The following is a 25,194-nucleotide window of genomic DNA, read 5'->3' as shown; positions in this document are numbered from 1 at the left end:
TTTGCCACTCTCATGCTTCCTCTTAACACCGAATTCTTCGTCAGCTCAGATTTTATGTTAGAAGTTAGGTTTAGAACTTTTCCATTATTTTCCTCCCTTTTTTTTTTTTTTTTTCACATTTGGGGAAAAGTATTGTCTAGTCTGAGATTAGCAACATCTTTATCATAGTCATTACCAGAAATCAGATTACAAAAAAGACACTTACCAAAACACAGGTGAGCAGAATTGCAACAAGGGTTTTCTGGCAGTCTTAAAAATCACGGTACACCCAGTTAAAGGGGATTTGATATAAATTTGATATAAAATTCAATACTCATACTACTTGTAGACCACAGCAATATGTTTTTGGGGATGAAATACCAGACACTGATGGAATGTAGATACTACTTCTTAACTTGTGAAGAAAAAATTAAATAATTAACTAAGAAAAAAAAGAACTTGACAAAGCTCCCCATTTGTTTGTCTGTCTTCAGTGTTAAGTGACAGACAAGCTGTATTCTGATATTTGCAGTTGATGGAGAAAAACTGAATTCCCCATTAAAAGTGCAGCTTACTCTCACGCTTTAGTTTTAAACTGCATCATCCTTTGTCATGACTCATAAACTTTCTTGCATGACTGAAAGAGAATAAATTAATATCTATTAAGATCTTCCTCAACATTTTTTTCCTTAAAGTAGTACCACTTTAGCTCATTGATATATTTTATTCTGTTTAATATAACTCTGGTACTTTGCTGGTTTAAGCTTCAGTCATCTGGTTCTTGGGCTTTTCATAATATTCAGCCACAATGTACCTGTAAAAGAGAATATCAAAAGTGAGAGCATGAATTGCTTGTGTTAAGTAAAGCTTCTGACTGATGTTGAATCAGAACTGCATGAAAGAAATAGAGGTCTGGCAGTATGTCCATTCTGCCAATGTTACAGCTATTTTTTTGTTTTAATTGGAAAGAAATCATTCCTTGAGACTAATCCAATCTATAATTGAAAGTTCTAGTTGAATGTAAAAATATTTTGCTTTGAGTCCTTAAAAACCGCAGCCTCAAAACTATACTAATTAGGGGTCATGATGTATTACAGAATCCCAGAATGGTTTCTGCTGGGAGGGACCTTAAAGACCATCTAATTCCAACCCTGCTGTCCTGGACAGGGATGCCACCCACTAGATCATGTAACCACTTGGATTCAGAATCTTACATCTGAATGAGGATGTTTTTTCTGTCAGGTACATCCTCAGTCTGTAGAGCTCTTTGAGCATTTTATCTAATTTTTTTTGTAAAAAAAAAAATAGAATTATTTTAGTAAAGTCATCAGCAATTAAGCTACTGGTCCATGTAAGTTAGTAGTGTTGTTACTATGATAGAACTTGTGCAGCTGACAGTGGTCATGGATATGTTTTTTATTACTAAATATATAAATACACAGCCTGAAAGGATTTGTATGGAAAGTTGAAATTTAATTTCAGAGTTGGTAGATTGCCATCATTCAGCATTCTGCCACGATTAGTGATTTCTTTTGAATGCACTGGGCCTTACCTCGAACATAGAAACTGTGTGAGGCGATCTTTTAACTTTCCATCAAAAATAATTTCAGGGATGCCGCCATTGCTATTTGGGCAAAATGTCCCTTTCCAGCCTTCTGGCTCCTTTCTTGCAGCCAGCTGAGTTGTCAGCACTCACGCCGGCAGACGACCCCATTGCCGGTTCCAGGCATCTGTCCATCGGGGAGGCAGGGCTGGAAGTGACACAAATGCAGTCCAGATGTGTGCTTGAAGGAGATGGGCCTGCATCCCCGTTACCTCAGCTGTGGTAGCAGGAAGCCTTCTGATAGTCTTCGTTACACCCTTGGCTCTTTTCTGTCTTCTCCAGATGGGATGGGGTTGCCTGCTCTAACTCCTGTTGTTGATGGCCTTTCCCAATTTTTCTGGTGGATCTCTGAAAGCTGCCGAGCAGAGTTCAGTAGTTCTTGGGTGCTGATCTTAAAGGAAATAAATATAAGTTTAAAAAAATACTTTTGGTTGATGCTCCTCCCACTGAGGGAGGTGACCAAGCCATAGCCAGGACTGTAGGACAGTTATGCTGACTACGGGCACAGCTCCTGCCCTGAGACTTGTTTTCAGCTACTCTTAGTGTTGCCTGGCTGCAGGAATTGAGAAGATGCCAGGAGATGAGCAAAACTAAATCAGCAGCTAAGGAGGAGTAAGGTTTTCTGCATGGATGTAGGTAGAAACCTCCATGGACATCCTTTCCCCTTCATGACTGTGGGCTTCTGCAGCCACAGAAACCATCACAGGGGTGGTACTTGAACTTCTGTTTGCATAACCTCTCATTGCTGTTGGAAAAGGGTGAAACCTTCAGACTGATGCTTTTGTCTGAATTTGTAAGTGGCTTCAAAAGCCTTAAGAACTTATTGCTGACCTGGAAAAAATTAGGGAAAAGAGGAGGGGACTTTCTCCAGCAGCTTTCTCCTGATGAGTAGCCTGGGGACATTTTTAGTACCTAGAGATTCCAGAAATAATAAGCAGCTTATGATGCTTCCTCCTGAAATCTGATTTTAATTATGGTTTTGGAACAGCACTGGACTCGTATCTCAGCTTGTGATGGTGAAATGTAGTTGCAGATGAGGGTCACACTTGTGTTCTTTGTCTGCCAAAATACCTTCTCTTGAGCTCTTGCTATTTTCAGCCCATCTGTGCAGGAGCCCGGTTCAGGCTGTCCCTCTTCTTATTACAACAAATTGTTTTGACACTATATGCAGATAGGATTTGGGCCCAGAGTAGCAATATTGAAATTAATTTAAGCCATCAGTCTCACCTCTGTTGTCTCAGCGTTGTTTGCCTGACACCATGGAAGATGCTGAAGTCAGGGATAATTTAGTACCGTTTCTGTGGGTGAGCAAGGGGAAGAAGCACAGTGGCCTTACTGAACCTATGCCTTGGATGACACAGAAAACTCACCAAAACCCAAACCCAGTTTTCGTTTCATCAAAAAGTAGGTAAATTGCCATTTATTTAAAGGGCAAAGTCTGTGCAGAGTATTTGCTGTTACTAAAAACCCACACAGAGGAGCACAAGGGTGTATATATGGCTTCATTTGGATATGGAAATTTAATATAAAAATTACTCTAAATAAAGTTACTTCTCTTTCCACCCTCCTTGTCTCACAAGCCCATGCCTGGATTCTTCCTTCACCATCCCTGCTCTGCTTATTTTAGAGCCTCACCCTGCATTTGGCAGAATGGATCCATGGTCTTGTGGCATGAGGGACAGTTGTCAATACTAATGAGATCCAATTCAGAATAATCAACTGGGAATTTAAATGTTCCAAATCCATTAAGGTACTCTAGGCATGCTGCAGCTAAATAAAAGAGCATTGTTGTTTGGGGTTTTTTTGGCTTATCCTTTTAGAAGCGGGTGACGTATCTATGAAGAATTTTTGGCAGACAGGGAGAAGATAGAATTTATTATCTTTTGTATTAGGCTTTGAGTCTAAATTTTAAATATATGCACTTATACTTCACCTGCTTTTTATGTATGTTTGTTGTGCCCAGTTTCCCATGACACATGGTCACAAAGTAAGTTTCTTATGTATTTACATAACATCTGAATGTGAATCACATAGTACTGCTGATTGAATGAGTGCACCTACTCAGGATTCACACGTGCTTTGTGTCTGCTCTTGTATGGGAGTGTCAGTCTATTCACAGGAATAGGTTAAAGTATTAGATGCTGATACAGGAATTTTCCATAATTTCAAGTACTCCTAGGTTTTAAGGGGGGAATTGTGTTTTGCTCTTTGTTGGTTTTTTATTTTTCTTTTTTAAATATTCATTAAACTTTTGCCCAATTTTTAGGTTGTTTTTTAAGACTGTTTTTTAGATTGTAGTTCAAACTCTACTTTGACAGTCACCTTCACAAAATGTTTTGGCAAAGACAGCACAGAAAAGCCTGTATAAGTAGTCCCACTGTTGATCATTATAGACGTGAAGCTTGCTAAGGCTGCTGTGAAATAGGTAAAATACTACATTAATTTTATAGATGGGCAAATGCTTTAATTTGTTTTCATGTCTTAATTTTTCCAAATAAGGCTGTGAGTCAGTAAGTACTATTGTCCATGGTTCCAGATCCAGTTAAATGAATTTATTTCCTGCACATGTGTGTAAGCTCATTATTTGCATATAACCAGAGCATCTGTAAGTGGTGACTAGTTTAGGGGTTATATTATGGCACATGAATTAAAATACACTGCTGCATCATCCAAAGCTTCCTCACTCCTCTGGATGAGGGCTCATGTGGATGTCTCGTGGTCATGTGTGTAGGAGATACCTGAAGAGCACCCGTGTGGAATTCCTTCTGCCTGTTCCCATTCCCCCCAGCAGCCCTGGGCTGTCCTTGAGCAGTCCTCCCCAGCACAACCAACAGCATGTCTCCAGAGCTGAATGAAGAGAATGTGGGCCTCATCTTCCTCCTGCTTCTCATTCTCCTTTTGGATGCTCTCAGTGGAGTGTGGCTGGGGTGGGTCCATCTTGGGTGAACTCCCTGGGAAAAGAAATGACAAGACATTTCCTTGCATTAGAAAAAGTTTGATCATTCACTAGTCAAACTGAAATTCTAAAAGGCTTTTAGTTGAAGGTGGATGTTTTTTAGTACTTTTATTAGGTAGATTTTAGTGCATTTGTTGTCAGTAGAAGAGGGATAAGGCACAACTACTAGGTTTTGGTTTGCCTTTAGGAGGTGCCCTGTGTGGTGACATACTGGGTATTTTAGAGTTGAAATTTGAAGAGAACTCATTTGGCACTTGCAGTATTTTTCCAAAGCCTGATTTTAATCAGTCAAATAACTGAAACCAACTCCTCCCAAGAATCCATCATAAAACCTGGTTTCTTACTCAAGATGTTTGCTTTCTGAGCTAGCTCCTTGGCCGGTTTTCCAATGGAAGATTGCCTTTTTTCCCATGGGAGTGATTCCCTCAGCAAACATGAACGCCCAAGTGAAATGAGGCGTATGTACCAGCGTCTGTCACCAGCCTGCACTTACTGCATGGGATGGTTTAAGGATGAAGAAAACCATCAGAGACCCCTCAATCACTTTTGAGCACTGTGTGAGAATTCTGTGGCATTGGGTTGCCCCAGGCTGACATGGGCAGCATGGTGCCAGGAGGCTGTAGCGGGAGGAACTGTGTGGACATCAGGTGGTGGGGTAAATTCAGTGACTACTCAGTGTCTCAGCCTTCCTCCTGCTCCAGGACAAGATGCTGATCTCCTGTGGTCCCTTGATGAGATGTGGGGCAGCCTGGCAATGCAGAGTGCATCAAATCAGCAAACATCACCCCATGTCCCTGAGTACTAACAAACGTGAGCATGGACATGCACACTGGTCCCTAGAAGACATAAACTAGTAGAAATCAGAATACCCTTTAAACTGCTGTGATTTAAACCTAGGCTCAGTTTTGTCTTAAAATCTCCAGTGTCACTGAAGCAGGAAGAGCATCACCAGTGACTGAAATCTATCTATATTTTCCTCAAATATTTTCTTTCTCACAGTGAGGAGTTGCTTATACTTCTGCTAAACCTTATAAACATGACAAGTTTCCATGAGAGTGAGCTGAATTCTCTTCTACCTCATTTTCCACCATGAAAGAAAAGTCCTGATTTCTCATTGCAGTGTCTATGTGAGGCCAAATAGTATTTTAAGAGGCAGAAATAGCAAAGCTGAGTCATCAGATCACAGTATGACTTTCTAATCTCCACTGGAGTTTTAGGAACAGGCCTTTGTAAGTCAGACTACTACTCTTCTTTGCTGAGGAAACACTAAAGAGAAATAGAAAATGTGATGCTCCCAGGATGTCTGAAAGTAAAATTGTTCGGCTGCTTAAGAGGAACCACTCCATTGACTTTGTGCCCTCCCCTGAGAGCATTAGGACAATTATGGACACTGATCAAACTGCCTCAAATTGCCCAGAGAAGCTGCGGCTGCCCCACCCCTGAAAGTGTTCAAGGCCAGGCTGGATGGGTCTTCGAGCAACCTGGTTTAGTGGAAGATGTCCTTGCCTTTCAGAGAGGGGTTGAAACAAGGTGGGCTTTAATGTCCCTCTCAACACAAACCATTCTGTAATTCTATGGTTACATACTGTGCCTCCAGGAACTTTCCTTAAAGAGGCAAATAGGAAGACACTAAAAAACAAAAATGTGTTCTCATCCTCCAGGATCGCAGCAAATTTTTTGAAGGTCTCAGCCACCTAACTTAGCCCCTCTCTTTTGATAAAGCCTTATTTTTTAAAGGTATTTTTCTGATCCATTGGTTGGAAATGAAGGCAGCAGACACCTGGGATCAGGGCTGGCATCGAGGGCTGTTGGTGCTGCAGGGAAACAATGAGGCAAAACAGGGTTCATCCATGCAGGAGGGCTTTACACTCCCACCCTTTGCCTTCCTGTCTGAAAAGAGACATGAAGGGCTGGTGCCTGCTCATGCTTATTAGTGAGAAAAGTTCTCATTGATCAGATCAAACTGTGCCCTCGTTTATGTCTGTGAGCCCTGCAGGGTGGATGTGGGCAGCCCAGCCTCATAGGATCACACTGGTCTTCTGTTGCCTCGAGAGTGAGTATTGAATCTGGCGTTTACTGTCTGATTGCATTTTATTCAAGAATCAGTCAAGATAGATTTGTTTAACCAGGCCTGGTCAGACTTTCACTACAGAGGGGCAACATCTGCACAGTACTCTGGCATTTGTGGTCAGCATTGGGACCGTTGGCTGTACAGATTGTGTTTTGCACAGGGGCAAAGAAGCTCCTGCACAGGAGCACCACAGGCTGCAGAACCAAGGGCACAGCTCCATATGGCTCCTTTCCTGGAAACAGCCTCAAATTTTATACGTCTTACTGTCAGTGAAAGGCAGTGACGTACCCTCCCTCAAGTCCTGCTGTATTGGCAACACCAAGGCTGGTAACGCTGAGTAGAAATGTGTTCTTTGCACACTGTGTTGCCTAAAATGTCTTGATGGTTTAGAAAAGCTGGATAAAATTACTTAGTCAATTTAAATTGAAGGCAGATCTTTAGCATAAGATTTGCTCATTTTAGTTCTTCCAGGTATTTAGGATCTCTGTACTGTATTGGTCTAACAAATATCTTAAATATAAAAATTTGACTGGTAGGATTTTTTGCTGATAGAACTCCCATAAAATTCATCCCCACCAGCAATTTTTTCTTATTTTCTTATGAGGGTCAGAGCAGTGCTTGCAACACCTATTTTAGGGTTAAGGATTTGACCAGAGGGCAGAGTGGATTGTAGAACACAAAGGCTGCATGGTTTTCAATTAGACAAAAGGTGTAAAGCTAAACTCCATGCAGAGACCTTCATTGCAAGCACACATATTTTCTGGTTTTACATGGATGACTGTGAGTGTATATTTAGCCACGTGGGTTATTAAATACAACTAATGTAATGGCATTTTCCTCCTTTGCAGAGGTTACCCACACCACATTATTTCTTAGGGGCTTTTAGTTCTCTCTTCCTGTTATACCAAACACCTCAAACAAGCACACAAGAGCAGATCCCCACCAGCAGCAAACATGTTGATCTGGCGCAAGGAACCACAGCTAAAGCTTCCTTAGGGTTGTGGCATCATGCTGCCTGTCAAGTGTGGTTCTGGTAGCCAAACAAAAAATCCTTGTTCATCCTATTTGAACATTTGTTGTGGAATTTATCAGCAAAAGTTTACATAGCTCTAGCCACTTTCTGACAGATTTTAATAGGAGTTTCCAACCTTCTCTGAGCTCTCAGCTGATGCACAGTAGAAATGTGCAGAGTTAATTTGCTCTGCTGTTGTTTGCTGCTTTTGACCAAACCTAAAATATCTTTAGTTAATTTCAGTCATGCTTACAAGATAGCCAGTTTTGATTCTGCTGCCAGCATTGTTTTGTTGTGCTCCCTCTGCTTAGTACAGTGCATCAGATAAATGGGGGTGTAAAACATTCAGACTTTTTTCAGTAAAGTCAAAGAATGCTTTATACCTATTGATGTAATTTCAAAATGATTGAATGTACTCCTTTTCTCATAAATGCTTATTAATTTTGTGTCTAACCCTGGTGCGTTTTGAAGGATCCATTGCATAACTGCAATCAGTTAAAAATCTGACAAACTGCAACCATTTTAATTTACTCTAAACTCTGCATGCTTTTTCCAGTGGTTTAAATTCACTAAAATTAAAATGAAGGAGGAAGATCTGCTGAAAGCTGCAGTTCTCCATAAGGGAGAACAGTTCTCCATTACTTGCAGAGCTTGAGTTTATTTGGTGAACACAGCGATCACAAGATTAAGAATCACCTCCATTGCAGAGCTGTAGCAAGATTGTCTTAATGTTTTGGAAAGGCTTTTGTTAGGATGGGGGCTCAAACAGGAAAATGTAGGATGGCTGAGTAAAACAATAACAAAAATTCAATCTTAATTTTGGGGGGGAGGCCAAAGGGAGGGGATGACAGCAATTCTCTAAGGCCATCTCCTGCTCAGCATGTGCCACGTCTCCCCACAGCCCCCTGCTCGCTGTCTGCTTTGCTGCCTCCTGTGGAATCCCGGGAATTGCCCTGCTCACACTGGGAGTGAACCCTCTCACCGGGGCCCTGGGAGCCTTCAACATCTTCCTCTACACGTGCTGTTACACACCCCTGAAGAGAATGAGCATTGCCAACACGTGGGTGGGAGCTGTTGTCGGGGCCATTCCCCCCATCATGGGCTGGACTGCAGCTACTGGGAGTCTGGATGCTGGTGAGTATAAAACCCTTTCATCAGGGCGAGTGGTTGTCAGGGTCCCGAACCTACTCAAAAGGCAGTAAACTGTGTTCTTTATGTTCTTCACCTGACCAGGCCAGGTTGGACACAGCTTGCAGCAGCCGGGTTTAGTTGAAGGTGTCTCTGCCCATGGCAGAGGGTGGAAAGAGATGATCTTTAAGGTCCCTTCCAACCTAAACCATTCTGTAATCCCATGGTAAGGCTTCAAAAGCAGCTAATTTTGGTAACATTCTCCTTACACAGGTATTTCGGGGCAAAACTGAGCTGATAAAGCAACATGACCTTTTTAATATGTGTTCTGACCATCTTAAAAAAAATCCAGAAGGCAAATAGCATATTTGGTGTTCACATAGGAGAAAATGTTGCATAATTTCAGGATTCAAACCGTGTTCAGGATTAAAACCATATTCAGTAAGATCCAACTTGCAAAGGACTTGCAGTGGAAAACTCCTAGATGTGTTTTACTGTCTTTCCACAAGCCAGAAAATATCCCGGGAAGGTTAATTTATTGGTGTATTTCTTAATTACCCATTGCTAAGCTCTAAGTTACCAATGCTCCTTCCCCCCTCCTTGAAAAGCAAAGGAAGATTTCTATTTTAGTAGCTGTGAACCATTTTTACATCCCTTGTAAAACACTGATCTCTTCAGCAGCTCAACTCTGACACAATCAGGCCTTGTTTTCCCTGCCAGCTAGGAACTTAAGAATCAAAGTGGCTCCACAAACTTATAGTCTGAAGCAACTAATGAAGTGCAATTAATAGGTCTGTTAAGAGTTGGTTTAGCGCACACTCATCCCACAGGGGGGCATATTTAAGGCTTGAATAATACTTTCAACAACAAGGCTTTTAACCAGAAATTATCAGAATTTGTGCAAAATCTGTTCTTTATGCACTTCCTAATAAAAGTCAGTCTGAGTTGGCTTTGTGTCCACATGTTCCCACACAGATCTAAACCAGAGCAAGGATGGAAGGTGGTGTGGGTTTTTTTTTTTCATTGTGTGCGGCTTCTATACAAATATTTGCTTCTCTGAAAGTTACTTAGACCTAGAAATTTTATGTAAGAGTATGTATAGTGTCTTGTGTTGAGGACTTCATAAGAGACATAGTTAGCAGCTCTGTACTTTAGAAGAGAAGAGGGAACATGACAAAAAAGGCATTGAAGGGCTGGAGCTTGTCCAGGGAAGGGAACAGAGCTGGGAAGGGGCTGGAGCAGCTGAGGGAGCTAGGTGGGGGGGCTCAGCCTGGAGAAAAGGAGGCTCAGGAGGGATCTTCTGGCTCTGCACAACTCCCTGACAGGAGGGGGCAGCCAGGTGGGGGTCAGGCTCTGCCCCCAGGAAGCAAGGGACAGGATGAGAGGAAATAATTTCATATCATTCTGGCTGCAGATACTTAGACCTTGACATTGTTTGGGGATTTCTGTGTTGGTTTTGCCACTTTATTGCAGAGTTGGTGCCCGAAGATGACTCTCATGTGCCTGTGCTTCACCTGCAGTTCAGCCTGGAGGAGCTGGAGTGCAGAGCTGTATGTCTCCAAAAGCCCTTGCTGTAGAGGCCAGTGAAAGCCCAGTAGGTTAAACTGGCACTGATTGTCATTATCTTTAATTTGTCAGCTTACTCTTTGAGACCTATTTCGCAAAGAGCAAAACAGAGAGGGCAGCAGGGAACCCCACTGGTGGCCAAGTAAGCTCTTCCTCTCTAACTTGTAGCTAAAATGTGGTTATGTGTCCCTGTGCCAGCTCTGCTGTGAAGGTACTGATGGCCACCAGTGGAAGATGATAACTTTAAACTACCCAAGCAGAATTTGTCAGAACACAATAATCTGGTGCATAGTGTGTTATGTATAGCTAAAACTTTTAAAATCACCTCCCAGTCTGTGTCAGGGAGGCCAGGCGGCTTATTTAAGAGAGAAAGAAATGTTACTGAGCTGATACTGGTGTTTGTACTGAAGCACACCTGGGGAGAGTCCTGAAAACAGGGACTGGAATGTAATATTTTAGTGCATTTCAGTATCAAATGAAAACAAAAAAAATCCAACGCAAACCCTACAAATACTTTTATGGAGAAAAGAAATAACTAGCAAAAATGATGGCATTGTAGACTATGATTTTCAGTGTTACACATTCTACTTTTGCAATAAGAGAGTTCAGCCCCTGGCAGCATCGTATCCATGCGGAATACAGGCGTGCATCCACACACAATGTGCAGACCTGTGTCCCTTCCCTAACCAGCCTGGTCTCAGTTGTTGAACTCATTAATAATGTGCAATTAGTGTGGAGACTTAACCTAGTTTAGGTAGAGGTGTGAAAATGCCTTTGCACCTCATTTTAAAAAAAATCATTCTACCCGATAACAAAGAGGAATGTGAAGGAAGGGAGGCAGGAAACTAATGAGAAGGAAAGTTCTCACCACTAAAAGGGTGGGTTTTTGAGTTTACATTTTCCTGTGGATTTTCTCTCCTTGTAATCTTCTCACAGCAGCCACATTGTTGTACATATTGCTGGTTATAGGGAAAACAATATTTAAGTGTAGCCCTTTCATTACCATTTGTGGGGGGAGCCAAGTGTTAAACTGTTGTTTGTAACTGTTAGGACAGCCATGCCTGCTCCCTTCAGGAGCTCCATGACATGGATGCTGTGACATATCTTGTCCTTTGGGAGAGTTGGAGATGGTGCCTTAGAGAGTTGAAGATGGTTCCTCATTTCCAATTCCAGAGCTAAAAACAACAAAGTATCTCAGAGTGGATCAACCTTGTTTTAATTTGTCCTCATTTTGTTTATGACTTTTAAAGATGAATACCTTAGCAGTTTCTTGCACCAGAAAAAAATACCGTGTGTTTACAGATAGAAATCTGGGACCCTCATATTTCCAGTGATGCAAACACTTGCTGTAATTTATAGAATAATCATAGAATCATAGAATGACTTGGGTTCATAAGGAACCTTAAGGACCATTGTGTTCCAACCCCCTGCCAGGGGCAGGGACACCTTCCACTAGAACAGGGTGCTTCAAGACTCATCCAACCTGGCCTTGGACACTTCCAGTGATGGGGTAGCCACAGCTGCTCTGGGCAGCCTGTGCCAGAGCCTCACTGCCCTCTGAGCAATTTCTTACACTATACATCTTTGCGGACCTCCTGGTACTTCCCAGGAATGTTTGGTTCCATTTCTGTCCCAGTAGGTAACTTCAACTGTATGCTCCTAAGCCTGATTGAACATCCCACCCCCATCCCTGGATTTTGTGCCAAAGTAATTTAGGGGAAACCTCCCATTTCAAAAGCAAAAGATAAGATTATCTCTGGGAAGATGTGGAATTCTTTGTTGTGGGTTTGGGGGGTTTGTGTTTTTTTAATGGCAGCTGTTTGAAACTGATGAAAGATGGGGAATGTTAACATTTCCTCGCTGGGGGAGTGAGTGCAGGTGAGACAGTCAGAAGTGCATGATAAATGTAATTTATCGCAAGGATATCACTGCCACATATCTGGGGTATTTATGCAGAACTTAACTGCCAGCCTGTGATCTGCAGTAACACATTTGCTTCCTTCATTGCTCCTTCTTGGGACTATTTGTTTCTGAAGAGATTTGTTTTTCTAGTAAATCAAGATATCTTGAAATTATTTTGCAAGGGAATGACTAGCAGGAAAATAAAGACATTCTACTTAAAACCTTAAGTGATAGCAGAGAGACAGGAAGATGCGTCAAACTTGACAGTGTCCCCTGTTCTGAGCCAGATCCCCCTCCTGCATAGGATCCACAAGCAGAAGAGCTCCTGGCTGTGCCGCAATGCTGCTGAGCTTGTGCACAGAAAGAAAGAAACAGAGCTGTTTATTTTGGTGTGTAAGAGTGCATACATGCTTTAAATTATCCTCACGCTGCTGTTTTTTCTCCCTTGAGTAACGTCCATTTAAACTTGTTATTTTTAGTTAACAGAACACTGAATCTGGAGTAGATTCAAATGCCACAGCCAGGAATTTCTTCCAAATATCAAATCTAAATTTCCCCTCTCTCAGTTTGAATCCATTCCCCCTTGTCCTGTCACTACGTTTCCTGATGGAGAGTTGTTCTCAGGCTTCCTTGTAGCCCCTTCAGATCCTGGAAGCTGCTGTGATGTCTCCATGCAACCTTCGCTTCTCCAGGGTGAACAGTCCCAGTTCTCTCAGCCTGTCCCCATAGGGAAGATGCTTCAGTCTCCTTATCATCTTTGTGGACTCCTTTGGTCTTGCTCCAAAGGACATGGTCCCATGTTCTTGTTACGCTGGGGGCCCAGGAACTGTTGTGCTTCTTCCAGGGACCGTGCTCTGCTCGGGCGCCGAAGGCTGGATCCCGCCGGCGAGCAGGATCGCTGCCGCGAGCAGTTTGGTGCCACGGAGTTCATACAAACCACCCAGCGAGATGGAAGTGACAAGCAGGGCTCCTCTACCTAATGTGCTTATCAGCTAAAGAGATTTATTCTGAGTAGGTGGTGGCAGAGCAGATAAGGGCCCTGACAGTGCAGCAGACATTGCAGAGCCGCAGTGGCCCAGGAGCCAGAGGTATTACTGCACCAAAGAATGTTTATCTAAAGAGACTGTTTAGTTTATCAGATGCTCCACTCCTGGTCTCGTTCCCCTGAAAGACATCTTGTACTGATTTTCATTCATTTTCGGAAATTTAAATAATTCCTCGGGGTATGGAATTTATAGACTCAGTATCAATTGTAATCATGTGGAGGCTGATTTTTAAATTGCCTTTACTTTGTAATTCAAATTGTGTTGTATGGTAGACATTAATTATGTCAGCCAGCATCTATTTACAAAAGGGGATTTAAAAATGGGCAGTTCTTATCAGCTAGTGACATTTGGCAGATGGATGGTTTCAGTAACAAAAAAAGGAGAATAGGAAAGAGGGGGGCCTGTGCCCAACCTGCCAAAGGCTGGAGTCTCTCATACTTTCCCTGGTGTAACACTTGTCTGCCAGTAGGAAGGAGAGCAAAACAACAGCTTAATTGCATGCAAAATTAGCTTGAAGATCTTTGTGTCCCTTCCAGTTAAGCACTTGGAGCTTTCAAATCCCCTTGATGTGGGAGCAGGTCTGGGAGCCAGCCGCCAGAGCAGGGCAGCTCCAGCATCCCACTGCCGGAGGAGAGGAGGCTCTGGCTATAAACTCCCACTGGTAAACTCAGCTTTTCAGGGTTTCACTTCCTAGATGAAAGAGCAGAATTTGTGGTCTGTTCCAGAGGAAACAGATATTCATGTCACTGACATATGAGACTTGGAGCTGGGGGCCCAGGAGTATGCTTTGTGGGGGTAAAAACTGTAAAAAAATGAGGCAGAGGGACAATACTAGTGAGCAGCTGGTCTGAATTTAGGACAAAAGCCAGTGGGCTATTTTTTTCTTCCTTTCCATCTTCATAAGAGACAAAAGAAATGGCAGCTCCACTGCTGGGGCACCTGGGGACCAACCCCACAAGTTCACAGGCAGTATGCCCTTTGCCTGGTTCTCTACCCCGTTGTGGCTGATGGGGTAGCCCTGAGCCCCTGGGTGTGAAATACAACACCCACAGAGAAATCAGGAAGGGGGGATCTGCAGGAGGGACTCCCACCCTTGGGCTAGTGGCAGCCCTGCCAGAGCCTGAAAGAGGTGGCTGACGAGGAGCCCCTGCATGGCTCTGCAGATTCGCAGTCCTCTGCTGAGTCTGGTCCTTTGGTAAATGCTTCCTAAACATATTTGCAAAAGACTGTCTTTTTATCTTACCCAACAGGCTCTTCTTTCATGGCATCTATTGCTGGGGTTAGCTAAGGCAAGTTTTACGTGGTGTTGTTTTCTCAGCCTTGCCTGTGTAATGAAAGGTGTTTCCCTGTGAGGCTTTTGGCTGCAATAACCTGTTGTGTGTCACACAAGAAGTGCACATGCCTGTGTGTATCCATACACATACATATCCATACACTTTTTTCTATGTGGCAAGCATACCTGAGGACATCTGGCTTCCTTCTGTTAAAGGCAGAAGCCGGGAACACTCTCTCAAGGTGAAAAATCCCACAGCCAACTTCATTTCCTATTTCTGGTGGATGCTGAGGATCCTTTTGTTCTGCAGACAAGCCAAACACACGGCCAACACCTCCTTCCCTTTCAGTACTGCTGCAGAGGAGTCTATTGCAGCCCCTAGATGCTCCTGTTCCACAGGCCTTTTGTGCATCCTTCAAAAGAAACAGCTATTGAAACCCCTGACCATGAAGCTTTTGAGTTTTCCAGTGTTTTCCTCGTCGCCCTTGGTTTCCACGACAGTGTAACCTTGGAGGGGCACAATGCAGCCTGGGCCATGCATCCCACAGTGACAGCCAGGACCATTGTCCCAGCCCAGGGACCTTGTGTGCAGCTTTAGAAGTGATACTTTCTCTTTCTCCTCTCAAGGCTGCTTCGCCACTCTCGTGCCATCCAGCACAAGCAGTAGCATCTACTTTTGTTTTCCAGTGGAAGCGAAAGTGCTGATTGTTGTCTTGCTAAGGTGCTGATGTGGGTAAAGTAGAGGGGAATTGCACCAGTTTGGTTAGGGTTAGTGTCTAGGTAATTCCCAAATGTCTTTATGTTTGAGAAGGCTGCATAATTGCAAATTAAGATGTAAATTTTGACGAGCTAATCCTGTTCCTAATTCTAAAGACAGTGGGAAGAATTAAGTAGCTGGTAACATTTCCTGTTCAGAAGGGATGATATCAGGACAGTATCTTGAACACTTGTAACTGGAGGTCAGTTGATTTAACAATCATTTTCCATCACCAAAACAAGCTGAAGCACAGGCAGTAATGATTGTACCTTCCAGCTCTCCTTCACAAACAGAAAATGCAACCAAGAGCTGAACAAACCAGTCCTTCTGGATCAGAACATCACAGTCTGGCCATGACTGTCCAAACCACTGTGAATCTTTGTACCAATACCCCCAAATAATCCTGTAAGATTGCATTGAACCTGAAGAGGGCAACTAGACTTTGACAAGATTTTTAAATCTTTCTTTACCCCCAGAATTGCTCACAGCTGCAAATCTCTAGGGAAGACTACTGTGTTAAACTTGTGAATGAGCACAAAAGAAAAGACAGAAAATAAATGGTTTAGACATGTATTCTCTATATTTCTTGTGAATGTTTACATCCTGTGAAACTTATGTAGGACTGTGGTGAAGAGTTTGGGACTGGTTATGTTAAAATTTCTTGTAGAAAAGGTGGAAAAGGCCGCCTGAGACAGCACGGGCGCTCGCAAGCAGGTGGATACAGCTGGACCAAGTCAAATCTCTGAGCTCTAATCTACCTTGTCTGGGTTAAAGAGGAGTAATTTGTTCAACATCTTTTAAGGGAAGAGAGCCAGTTGTGTGCTATCAAGTAAAACGGTGTGTGGTTGTTTCCTGACTATGATCCATTAAGAGGCTGAGCTTACACTGCCAAAACCTTCCCCTCCCTACAGCAGCCAAACCCATACCCGTTTCCTAGAGACAAAAGGCTAGTGCTTTCCTCTCTTAAGTCACAGCTACCAATGTCTGGAAATAATTTAAAAATTCCTTCACATTATTCAGGGCAGAAGAATTACTAAAATTGTGCTTTAAGCAAAACAGCATTCTTAGGTTGCCAAGGCAGTAAACACCAGCTTTGGGAAATGCAGTTAAGATTTCAACATCTGTTTTGGAGCTGATATTTAACTATTCCATGTTTATTTTAATGCCTGGTTGGCCACTTTCCTGTTATACATATGCAGCACCAGAGCAAAGACAGAAGGAGCAAGTCTGTTCTTGAACTGATGCTACAGGTAGCTCCTGTCCTTATACTTTTGTTTTATTGATTAGGTGAATAGGTGTTTGTCCTGTCTGCAGCTTGAACAGGATCTGAGAGGTTTGCAGAACCCTGTGCAGGGGGAAAGCACCGTGTGTTCTTTACAGTACAATGAGAAGGGCAAGAAGAGGGCACATGTTGTTCCTCTGCAGTGAGTTTTCATGGTGTTGGAAAACCATGGAACCAATATCAATACTATGGAACATGGTGTTGATACAGCAGTCCCCGTAGATAATCTGGGACGTTTGTCCTGACTTGTGTGGACAGGCCCATGTTCATCTGCCTGCCCAGGCTGGCCAGACTCTAGCTGATCCTGCTCCTGAGTCTGGAGCTTCCACCAGCACACTGTGCTCCAGCCAGTGCCCTTCTGTAGTTCAAGGACTTTGCTGGAAAAACCTGTCTTCAGAAATTTTTTGAGAGTTTCAGCTGGACCATTGCAAAGTGGTCATTTAAGCTGAAAATAATCCATCTGTGGGTGAAACCATGACTGTGGCTCCATGTGCCTACTGAACAGGTATAAAGCTCTTTGATGATGACAGGTATTGCCGGCATGAAAGAGGCATATTTCAAATCGTTACTTAAGAGAGTGGCATCCTCAACACGAGGCAGGCAGAGTTCAAACATTATTTCTGCCCTTTAGTGGTTAAGAAGGTAGGTTTGCAGTCCTCAGGTTGCTCAGTTTGCTCAGAGTTATGTTGGCACTGATAACTCAGCAGCTGTATGTACTCTTTCTTGAGTAGATGTTGTATGGACTTGAACACTCTCCTTTATGGGACATGAGAAGTTTGGGCAACTGGCATTTGCATCTGGAGCTTTTAATCACTGTGTCTCTGATGTTGGTGTGAGCCCAGGGTGGGCAGGACAAGGAGCTGTTGGTGCCTGAATGCTCTGCTCTCCTCTCCAGATGTTAACCAGTGGTCAGAGCTCATAGCCTGCAAGGACTTACACCCTAAAAACCATTTTCCAGCCTCCTCCTCTTAGGGGCTCTTCCTGCCCAAGGACTTAGTCTGGCTCCTGCACTGACATTGTTCTCTCATCTGAGATTTGGACCATCCAGCAAATGAGATCATCATAAATTGCTCTAGAAGGAACAAACCATGAAGTTTGAATCAAGATTTATGAAGAGCCACATGGCCTTCTTGACACCTTAAAGAGCAGAACTTCAGAAGGGTGTGCTTCTTGCTCTTGCAATTCTGAAAATTAGACTGTCAGCTGCTGCAGTTTGCAAACCCAAAGTCACTAGTTGCTTTTGGAAGTCTCAACTTACAATTATTTCCAAATCTGACCCAAATTTATTGAACTGTAAAGCATCCAAGCACTTGCTGAATGACTGTGAAATTTAGTGTCCTGTTTGTTTTAATAAAAATGCAATTTATAAAACTTCAGTATTTCACTAGATGAAAATATATTTACAGAAAGAAAGAACTATTTTCTACCTTCTTCAATGCCAGCTGACATTTTTGCTTTATCTTATATATTAAAATAAAATAAAAATCTCAGCTTGTTCTTGTTTATTATAAAAGAGGTCTATTACTATTTAAATAAATCACAAAGAATTTAAGAAAAGAAATAATAGCTTAACCTTAAAATTCATGAGGAATAATAAAACCTGTTATTTATCTTGAGCTCTTTGTGTGCTTTAGGACCTACCTGGTTCTCTGTGATCCTGGAACTTTTAGGATGATTTAAGACAGTGAAAAGAGATGAAAGAATAGGAACTCAGGAAGAAGATGTTTTATTCCTGTTTTGCACACAAGAGTGAAAGAGTTCTGGAGACCTGGGCCTTGTTTTCTTTAGGTGACTTCATTTTTTTCCAAAATCAAACAGGTCTGATCTGACAACTTATTGGAATTTCTAAGTGTCTGCTGCATCTGTCCCGGGTTCTCACACTTGGAGAGAAGAATTGGTCATAAATGGGCTCAATTGCAGCAATTAAAAATTTGGCCAAAAGACTAGGGAGTTTGGGATACCCACAAGCCAGCCAGGTACTTGTGGTCCTGCAATTTATGAACTGTTGCAGAAAAGCAGACAGATCTGAGTTCCTGTCAGTCTGCCTGTGCTCAGATTTCCACAAGCTGTGGAGGAACCAAGAGACCCCAAGGTGCTGGATGTCCCTGGGTGTCCCTGGGTGTCCCTGGGTGCTGGCTGTCTCCCACTGCCCAAGCAATGACTCTGCTCTGACAACCAGCTTTGCTCTTGTGAGCCCTGGGCCAGGTCCATGTGTTCCAGTTGGGAGCAGCCTTGTCTGATGTTCATTTAATTATAAACTCTGTAGGGAAAAGGGAGATTTGCAATGATTAAGCTGAGTTCCCAAACTGTTGAGAATGGCACAGAGGCCATAGAGTAGATCAGCTCTGTTTAGAACCAGATTAGTCTCCAGAGTTTGTCTCGCTGTAATATTGCTAAAAAACACTGCTGACTTAATTATGACATAGTTAACATTCATCTAGTAATTAAGGAGTATTACAGTGTCTGCTCTGGGCTTGACAGGATTCCTACTGTGAGCTCATTTGATGCTGAGTTGTACTGTACCATGTGTTGTGCTTTGCGAGTCATCAGTCTTACGTGACACTTAAAAATCTCTGACAACCCAACAATCTCTGCCTAGGTCAATGAAATTACAGGATGTCCCAGCACATGGGAACTAAACAAAAAGATTGGGTCAGTTAAAGTCCTCATAATGGGCTATTAAATTGTTTCACTGTTCAGCTTCTCTGTAAAATATCAATTATCTCAATGGTTGTAATGTAATCAAAGTAATTAAATTCCAAAGGCTTGCATGTAAAAACCAGAGCTTTGTAAATGAGAATCCAGCCTCAAGTATTTTAGTTGGTCTGTTTGTGTTTAAAAGTTTCTCCAGATGACTTTTTTTAATGGTGTCATAGTTAGGGAACTGTTAAAGGGCTTTGTGTGTTTGAGGTTTAGGGTGTGTTTTGAGCTTGGCTGCGCACAGCATTTGAACAACTGAAAAAGCAAAACCTGCGTTAGAGCCGAAACACAGGGACACAGACACAGGTCTGGAGCCGTGGGAAGCAGGGACAGCCTCTGCTCCATGTCTTAGGCCCTGGCTTCACCTGCTTAAGGGTCATTAGGTGATAGATCATTGTAGCTTACCTTTACCTAAGTTCTGAACAATGACAAGTTAATGTCTCTAAAGCATTTCAGATGTGATACCTGAAAAATACTGCTCTCTTAGGCGTAGCACATTCAGGATCTTGCCTCCATTAATGTGTTTTACAAGAACAGGAAAAAGCTACAGAGTGACTTATGGTAAGAACATTTTCCTTGTTGCGTCTCCTGATGTAGGGAGAACTGCTCCTTCAGTAAGTTTAATTTTGGTTTATTTCATCAGAGCTGCTCCCTCAGGTTTCAGCAGAACTGAATCAAGTACTGTTCTCTTAGGGCCAAATTGACTTTTCTGGCCATGATATTCTGAAATTACTGGTAATTTTGGGGTACATCATTTCCAGCCAATCTTAAAAGGTTCCAATTGAGAAAAGGTGCTAACATCCACATTAAAAAAAAAAAAAAAAAATCTGCTTTATAAGGATTGTGTAGCTGGATTTGAAGCATTTTGGGCCATAGACCAGGAAATGGAGTAATGTGATTGTGGCCTTCCAGTACCAGATGGGGCCTAAAAGAAACATGGAAAGAGACTATTTACACGGGTCTGGAGTCACAAGGGGAAATGGCTTCACACTGACAGAGAGAAGGTTTAGATTAGGTGCAAGGAAGAAATTCTTCTGTGAGGGTGGGCAAGCCCTGGCACAGGGTGCCCAGAGGAGCTGTGGCTGCCCCATCCCTGGAAATATCCAAGGCCAGGATGGAAAGGGCTTGAAGCACCCTGGTCTAGTGGAAGGTGTCCCTGCTCAAGGCATGGAATGAGATGATCTTTAAGTTCCTTTCCAAACCATCCTGTGATTCCCATGAAATCACCTGGAATTTGTGGCAGACAAATGTTCTGAAAGCTGCACACCCAAGGTGCGTGTGTCTATCTCTGTGCTTCATGTAATCAGTTTCCAGAGGTACCTACTCACTTCAAGGAGTATTTGTTACTTGCTCAAAAAAGCAGTGAGATGTGTCTTTTGCACCACTTCTGCATTTATAAGCTACTGGAAACCTGCATGAAGTCTAATGAAGAGTTCCTTCACTGGTGATAAGGGAGGGGGAAAAAAGGCAATTTTGCAAACCATGCAATTTTGCAAACTAGGCATGCACAGCTCCAAGAAATAGATGGAGAGGAAATCTGAACCATGAAGCTGTTCAGAGGATACAGTGACTTGGGCTTTGTCAGAATTGCTGGAGAAGAATTTGCTGCTTCTCTCAGGTCATTAAGATAACGCTGGATGCATGACTCCATTTGGAGAAGTTTCCGTAGAGAATGAGATCATGGAGGCAGGCAGATACAATGAAAGCATTTTAATGTGAGAGCAGGGGCTTTGGGAGCTGGGTAAACAAAAGGAAAACCCAGGAATGCCCATAACATTACAACAGCCTTGGGGGATTTTTTTGTGTCTTCAGATAAAATTAGTGAAGGGAGTTTCGTCTGAGGGCCTCCTGGAGGCTCACTAAAATTAGCACATGAGCTGCTTCTGCTTCAATAAACCCTGTACTGTGTCCCAGGAAGAGCTGTGGAGATGTGGTGCTTCCATAGCTCCTTTTTAAATGTGAAAGTAGTTAATTGGTGTGAATAGAGTTACCTGATCAAACTGATCAGAAGTTTCTGCAATTGGTTTGAAGGAGTAAGTTCTCCATCTCCTGTTAGTTCATTAGCAGCTTCTGCCAGTTCTGCCCCTTGCCCAGGTCCATGATGGAGCTTGTCCTGTGCCAGGAGCAGTTCCCTCCCTCATGCAGAGGGCTTGGCCTAGCTCCAGCCTAGCAGGGTGTGGTGTTCCCCAGGTCTCAGGAGCAGCAGTTTGTCCTCCTTGTCCTCTGTCACTGAGCTGGGCTCCCTGTGTCTGGTTGATGCAACCATTGCTCTGCCCACTAGCTTTTTTCTTCTCTGGACACACCAATTCAGGAACCTGAGAGTAGAATCTAGATGCTCCCAGGAATACAATCTCTTGCCCAATTTCGCTTCATTCCCACCAATCTTCCCTCAGGTAGAGAGAGTTGGTGCAGGAACCAGTTGGCAGTAGTTCTTTAGAAGGAAGTGACTTGCTGAAATGCTTTTCAAATTAAGTGCTCCAAAACCAGATAAACCACCATGCTCCAACCCTGTGTGAATGCCATGAAATCCAGAGGTTCCTTATCTCATGGGGCTGCCCTGTCCCTGTACAGAGCAGTGCCACCCGTGTGCAGTGTCACTGGTGTCACAGGTGAGTAGCACTGCCCTCCTGCAAACAGGGTGTGACATCTGAGGTCTGTGTGTGGCACTTGCTGCAGGGACCATCTAACACTCTCTCTCCCACCGCAGGTGCATTACTGTTGGGAGGGATCCTCTATTCCTGGCAGTTCCCTCACTTCAATGCCCTCAGCTGGGGTCTGCGGGAAGATTACTCCCGAGGAGGATACTGTATGATGTCTGTCACTCACCCAGGGCTGTGCAGGCGGGTGGCTCTGCGTCACTGCTTGGCCTTAATTGGACTCTCAACGGTGGCTCCTGTCCTCAACATCACCACGTGGACTTTCCCCGTCATTTCGCTCCCTATCAACCTCTACATCTCCTACCTCGGCTTTCGGTTCTACAGGGATGCTGACCGCAGCAGCTCCAGGAAGCTCTTCTTCTGCAGTTTGTGGCACTTGCCAATGCTGCTGCTTGTCATGTTCACCTGCAAGAAATCGGTCCTGGAGAAGGAAGACAAAGGCGATCTACCCGGGGGAAGTCATGAGATGGCAATGGAAATTAGATTGCCTTAAATGTCAATACCTGTCATTCTCGTGACATATCAGGTAGTATATTTTAGTGATTGCAAGGGGGAATCCTGTGGGAATCTGTCTGAAGAAGAATCATTGTGCCTAGCAACCACTTCATGTGATAATTTTGTTTTTTTTTTTGAAGGGAATAGACAGGAGAGCTTAAAGCATTCAGGGTCTTAGGCCCCTTAACTCATCACAGGTTATGATTTAGCCTATGCCAGACGCACATCACTTTGGGATGGCTTTCCTAAGTCCCTTGAGTCATGGTCTCTGTCCTCATGGGTAGTTGAGGTAGTTAAGTTAGGAAGTCACATGTGCACACGTGCTGCCATCAGCAGTGGCAGCCTTGGTGAAGCCATCAGGAAGTGACCAATGAATGATTTCTCACCCTTCTCCCCAAGCACCCTTTCCTTTAATTTAAGCTTTGAAGGACATGAGAGGGTGAGCTCTTCTTCTCTGAATCTGTGCCATCCCTGCACTGGTATTACACCAAAACCCTCAGTTTTGGGGGCTTTTTTCAGTTGGCTGCTCTTCCCAAGGCTCCCAATCACCTCAGTAGATTTTTAGCTCTCATACACCTGGCACAGTGCTAAAGGAGTGGAGAAAACTGTCTTTCAGCACACCACACACAAGCATTCAAACAGCTCTCCTGTAGCATATCCCTTGGACACACTGAGCCATTCTACTGTATTTCCATCACAGGGAACTTCTGACTCCCGTGTGGTTTTATGTCATTAGTGTTTGAGCCCTGTGTGTCAGATCTTCTGCTGGTAAAAACCACCATCACTGTTTATGGCAGAGAGGCTGTGAGTTGTGGAGGAGGTGAGAAGCATGTCCCAGAGCTGGGTGGTTGTAAGGCTTTTCTGTGTTAATGTGTCTTATGCCAGCCCATTGAGTCTCAGCATCCTTAGACAAGCTCTGGACTGGCACCAAGAGCTTGAGCTGTGTTTAACAGTGTGGGTGGTGGCTCAGAAGGGCTTTGCTTTGGGGGTGATTAATAGGTAAGGAAACACATTTTACAGAAAAAGGGCTGGGGATTTTAATCTAACAGAATGTTCACTTGCTGATGCATCTGGTGTCTCTCCAAAGCAATTATTGTGGATGGTCTCCCAAGAAGAGTGCATTATCCCTGTTAAATGATACACTGAAGAGCATTTCTGGTCACAGTTTAACATGCTTTTGATCCTGCTGCTCAGCTGTGGCTCACCCTCATCTTGCCTGGAGCTGACTGTGACCTCCTGGTGCGCTCCCAAACACAGCAGCATCGGGGGCAGACAGAGACAGTGATGGTTTATTGTGGTGGTGCCTGTTACGACTTGATGTGTTTTCATGCCAAGATTTCTTTCCCATGTGGAGAGGAATGGGGCAGCAGGATGAGCACTGATCCAAAGATACAGCAATACCTGAAAAGGAAGACACTGTCTCGAGCTTGTTCTCAAATAAAGTCCCTCAGGAAATGTCACAAATCTTTCACCACAGGTGTGTCACACTGACAGAAAACCTTCCCTGGCTGCTCTCATGATCCAAGCCTGGCTCTTGGTCTCAGTTATGCTGGTGTAAATCAGGAGTGACACAGTTTAACCTCTGTTTTCTCTGGCAGAGGTTCTTGCAGGAGCAGAGCCACCTGTTTCCATGGCTCTTAAACAATTGCCTGCAAGATTTGGTGACTTGAGTGATTGCAGGTGACAAGATGGAGCTCCCTCACTGTCTGACAGACTCCACTGTGCTCTAGTTACTGTGGGGGACACTTTGTGAAACTGTATGGAAACTGCAACTCCTGAATTTATTTTAAAAATGCATCCAGTCTTCTCTGCAATAAAGTGCATACTGTCAAAAAAGAGATGAGTGCTTCAAATCTGTTTTAAACTATTCACTTCTTGTTGAAACTCTGGTCAAGTTCAGTTAATTGCAAAGGTATTTGGTAGTTTTGGGGCACTTCTCAGAGCAGCAATGTTCTTGACCACTGCAAGAGTAAGGATAGCTTGTGATTTATTGTGCAAGCAGCACACTGAAAATAAATCACATGTGAGTGGAAGGAGTTTGTGTGAAACCAAAGAATTTGGTCAACCTGTAGGTGGGAGATGAACCTAAAAAGAGCAGATGGCTCACAAAAAAACACAGATTTTCCTCCCAGAGGCAGAAGGTGGTGCTGAGGCAGGAGGGTTGTGGGTTTCTTCTAAGTCATTATAGAGCCAGGCTTCAGATGGCCTGCAATTCCCTGCTGCTGAGGAATTCCATTCTGATTAAAGGTCTCAAGGACATGCCTGTGGTTGGGTTCTGAAGAGAGTCATCTTCATTTCTTGGGCCAAAATGTGTAACATTCACAGGGTTTAGGGCTGGACAGGAGCTCTGTAATAATCACTGAATGTCTGTAAAATGCAGGTCACTGGGTTGCACCATCTCCACACCCAGTGGGTCTGGCCTTGAGGAAAGCATGGCTGTACAATCAGTGTATCTGGGATTTAAATGTAAGATAATAACTTATTTAATTTTCTTATTTAAAAAGAAACGCTTTCTTTACCTAGAAAGTGTTCTCGGCTCTACTGCACGTTGCCCATGTGTCAGGTGTCCATATGCTGCCATTTTACAGCCTTTAGGAAATGTTGCTGTGGCATGTGCTTTGCAAACAGACACCTTGCCAAAGTGAAGACTTAGCAGGAGATGGATATTGCAGTAGGTGCTCTCAGGTCTCTTTTTTGGTATTGCTGGTGCCACTATGGAAAATGAGAAATCCTGAACTGTCTGCCATCACCCAAGATGTTTGTGGTC

General features: G+C 43.4%; 1 protein-coding gene across 2 annotated transcripts in view; it reads left to right on the top strand.

The window, feature by feature from the left end:
* Positions 1-24,265, top strand: part of LOC119709323 (protoheme IX farnesyltransferase, mitochondrial) — a 95,373-nt gene extending 71,108 nt beyond the window's left edge. For both annotated transcript variants that reach the window (XM_038156937.1, XM_038156936.1), the window contains 2 exons: positions 8,523-8,755; positions 21,983-24,265. In XM_038156937.1, the coding sequence (XP_038012865.1) occupies positions 8,523-8,755; positions 21,983-22,425 (676 nt within the window). In that variant the 3' untranslated portion in view covers positions 22,426-24,265. The remainder of the gene's footprint in view (positions 1-8,522; positions 8,756-21,982) is intronic.
* Positions 24,266-25,194: the final 929 nt, after the last annotated feature.

This window comes from Motacilla alba, chromosome 18 (genome assembly GCF_015832195.1).
Source record: "Motacilla alba alba isolate MOTALB_02 chromosome 18, Motacilla_alba_V1.0_pri, whole genome shotgun sequence".
Classification (NCBI taxonomy): domain Eukaryota; kingdom Metazoa; phylum Chordata; class Aves; order Passeriformes; family Motacillidae; genus Motacilla; species Motacilla alba.
This window is presented reverse-complemented; position numbering and strand designations above follow the sequence as displayed.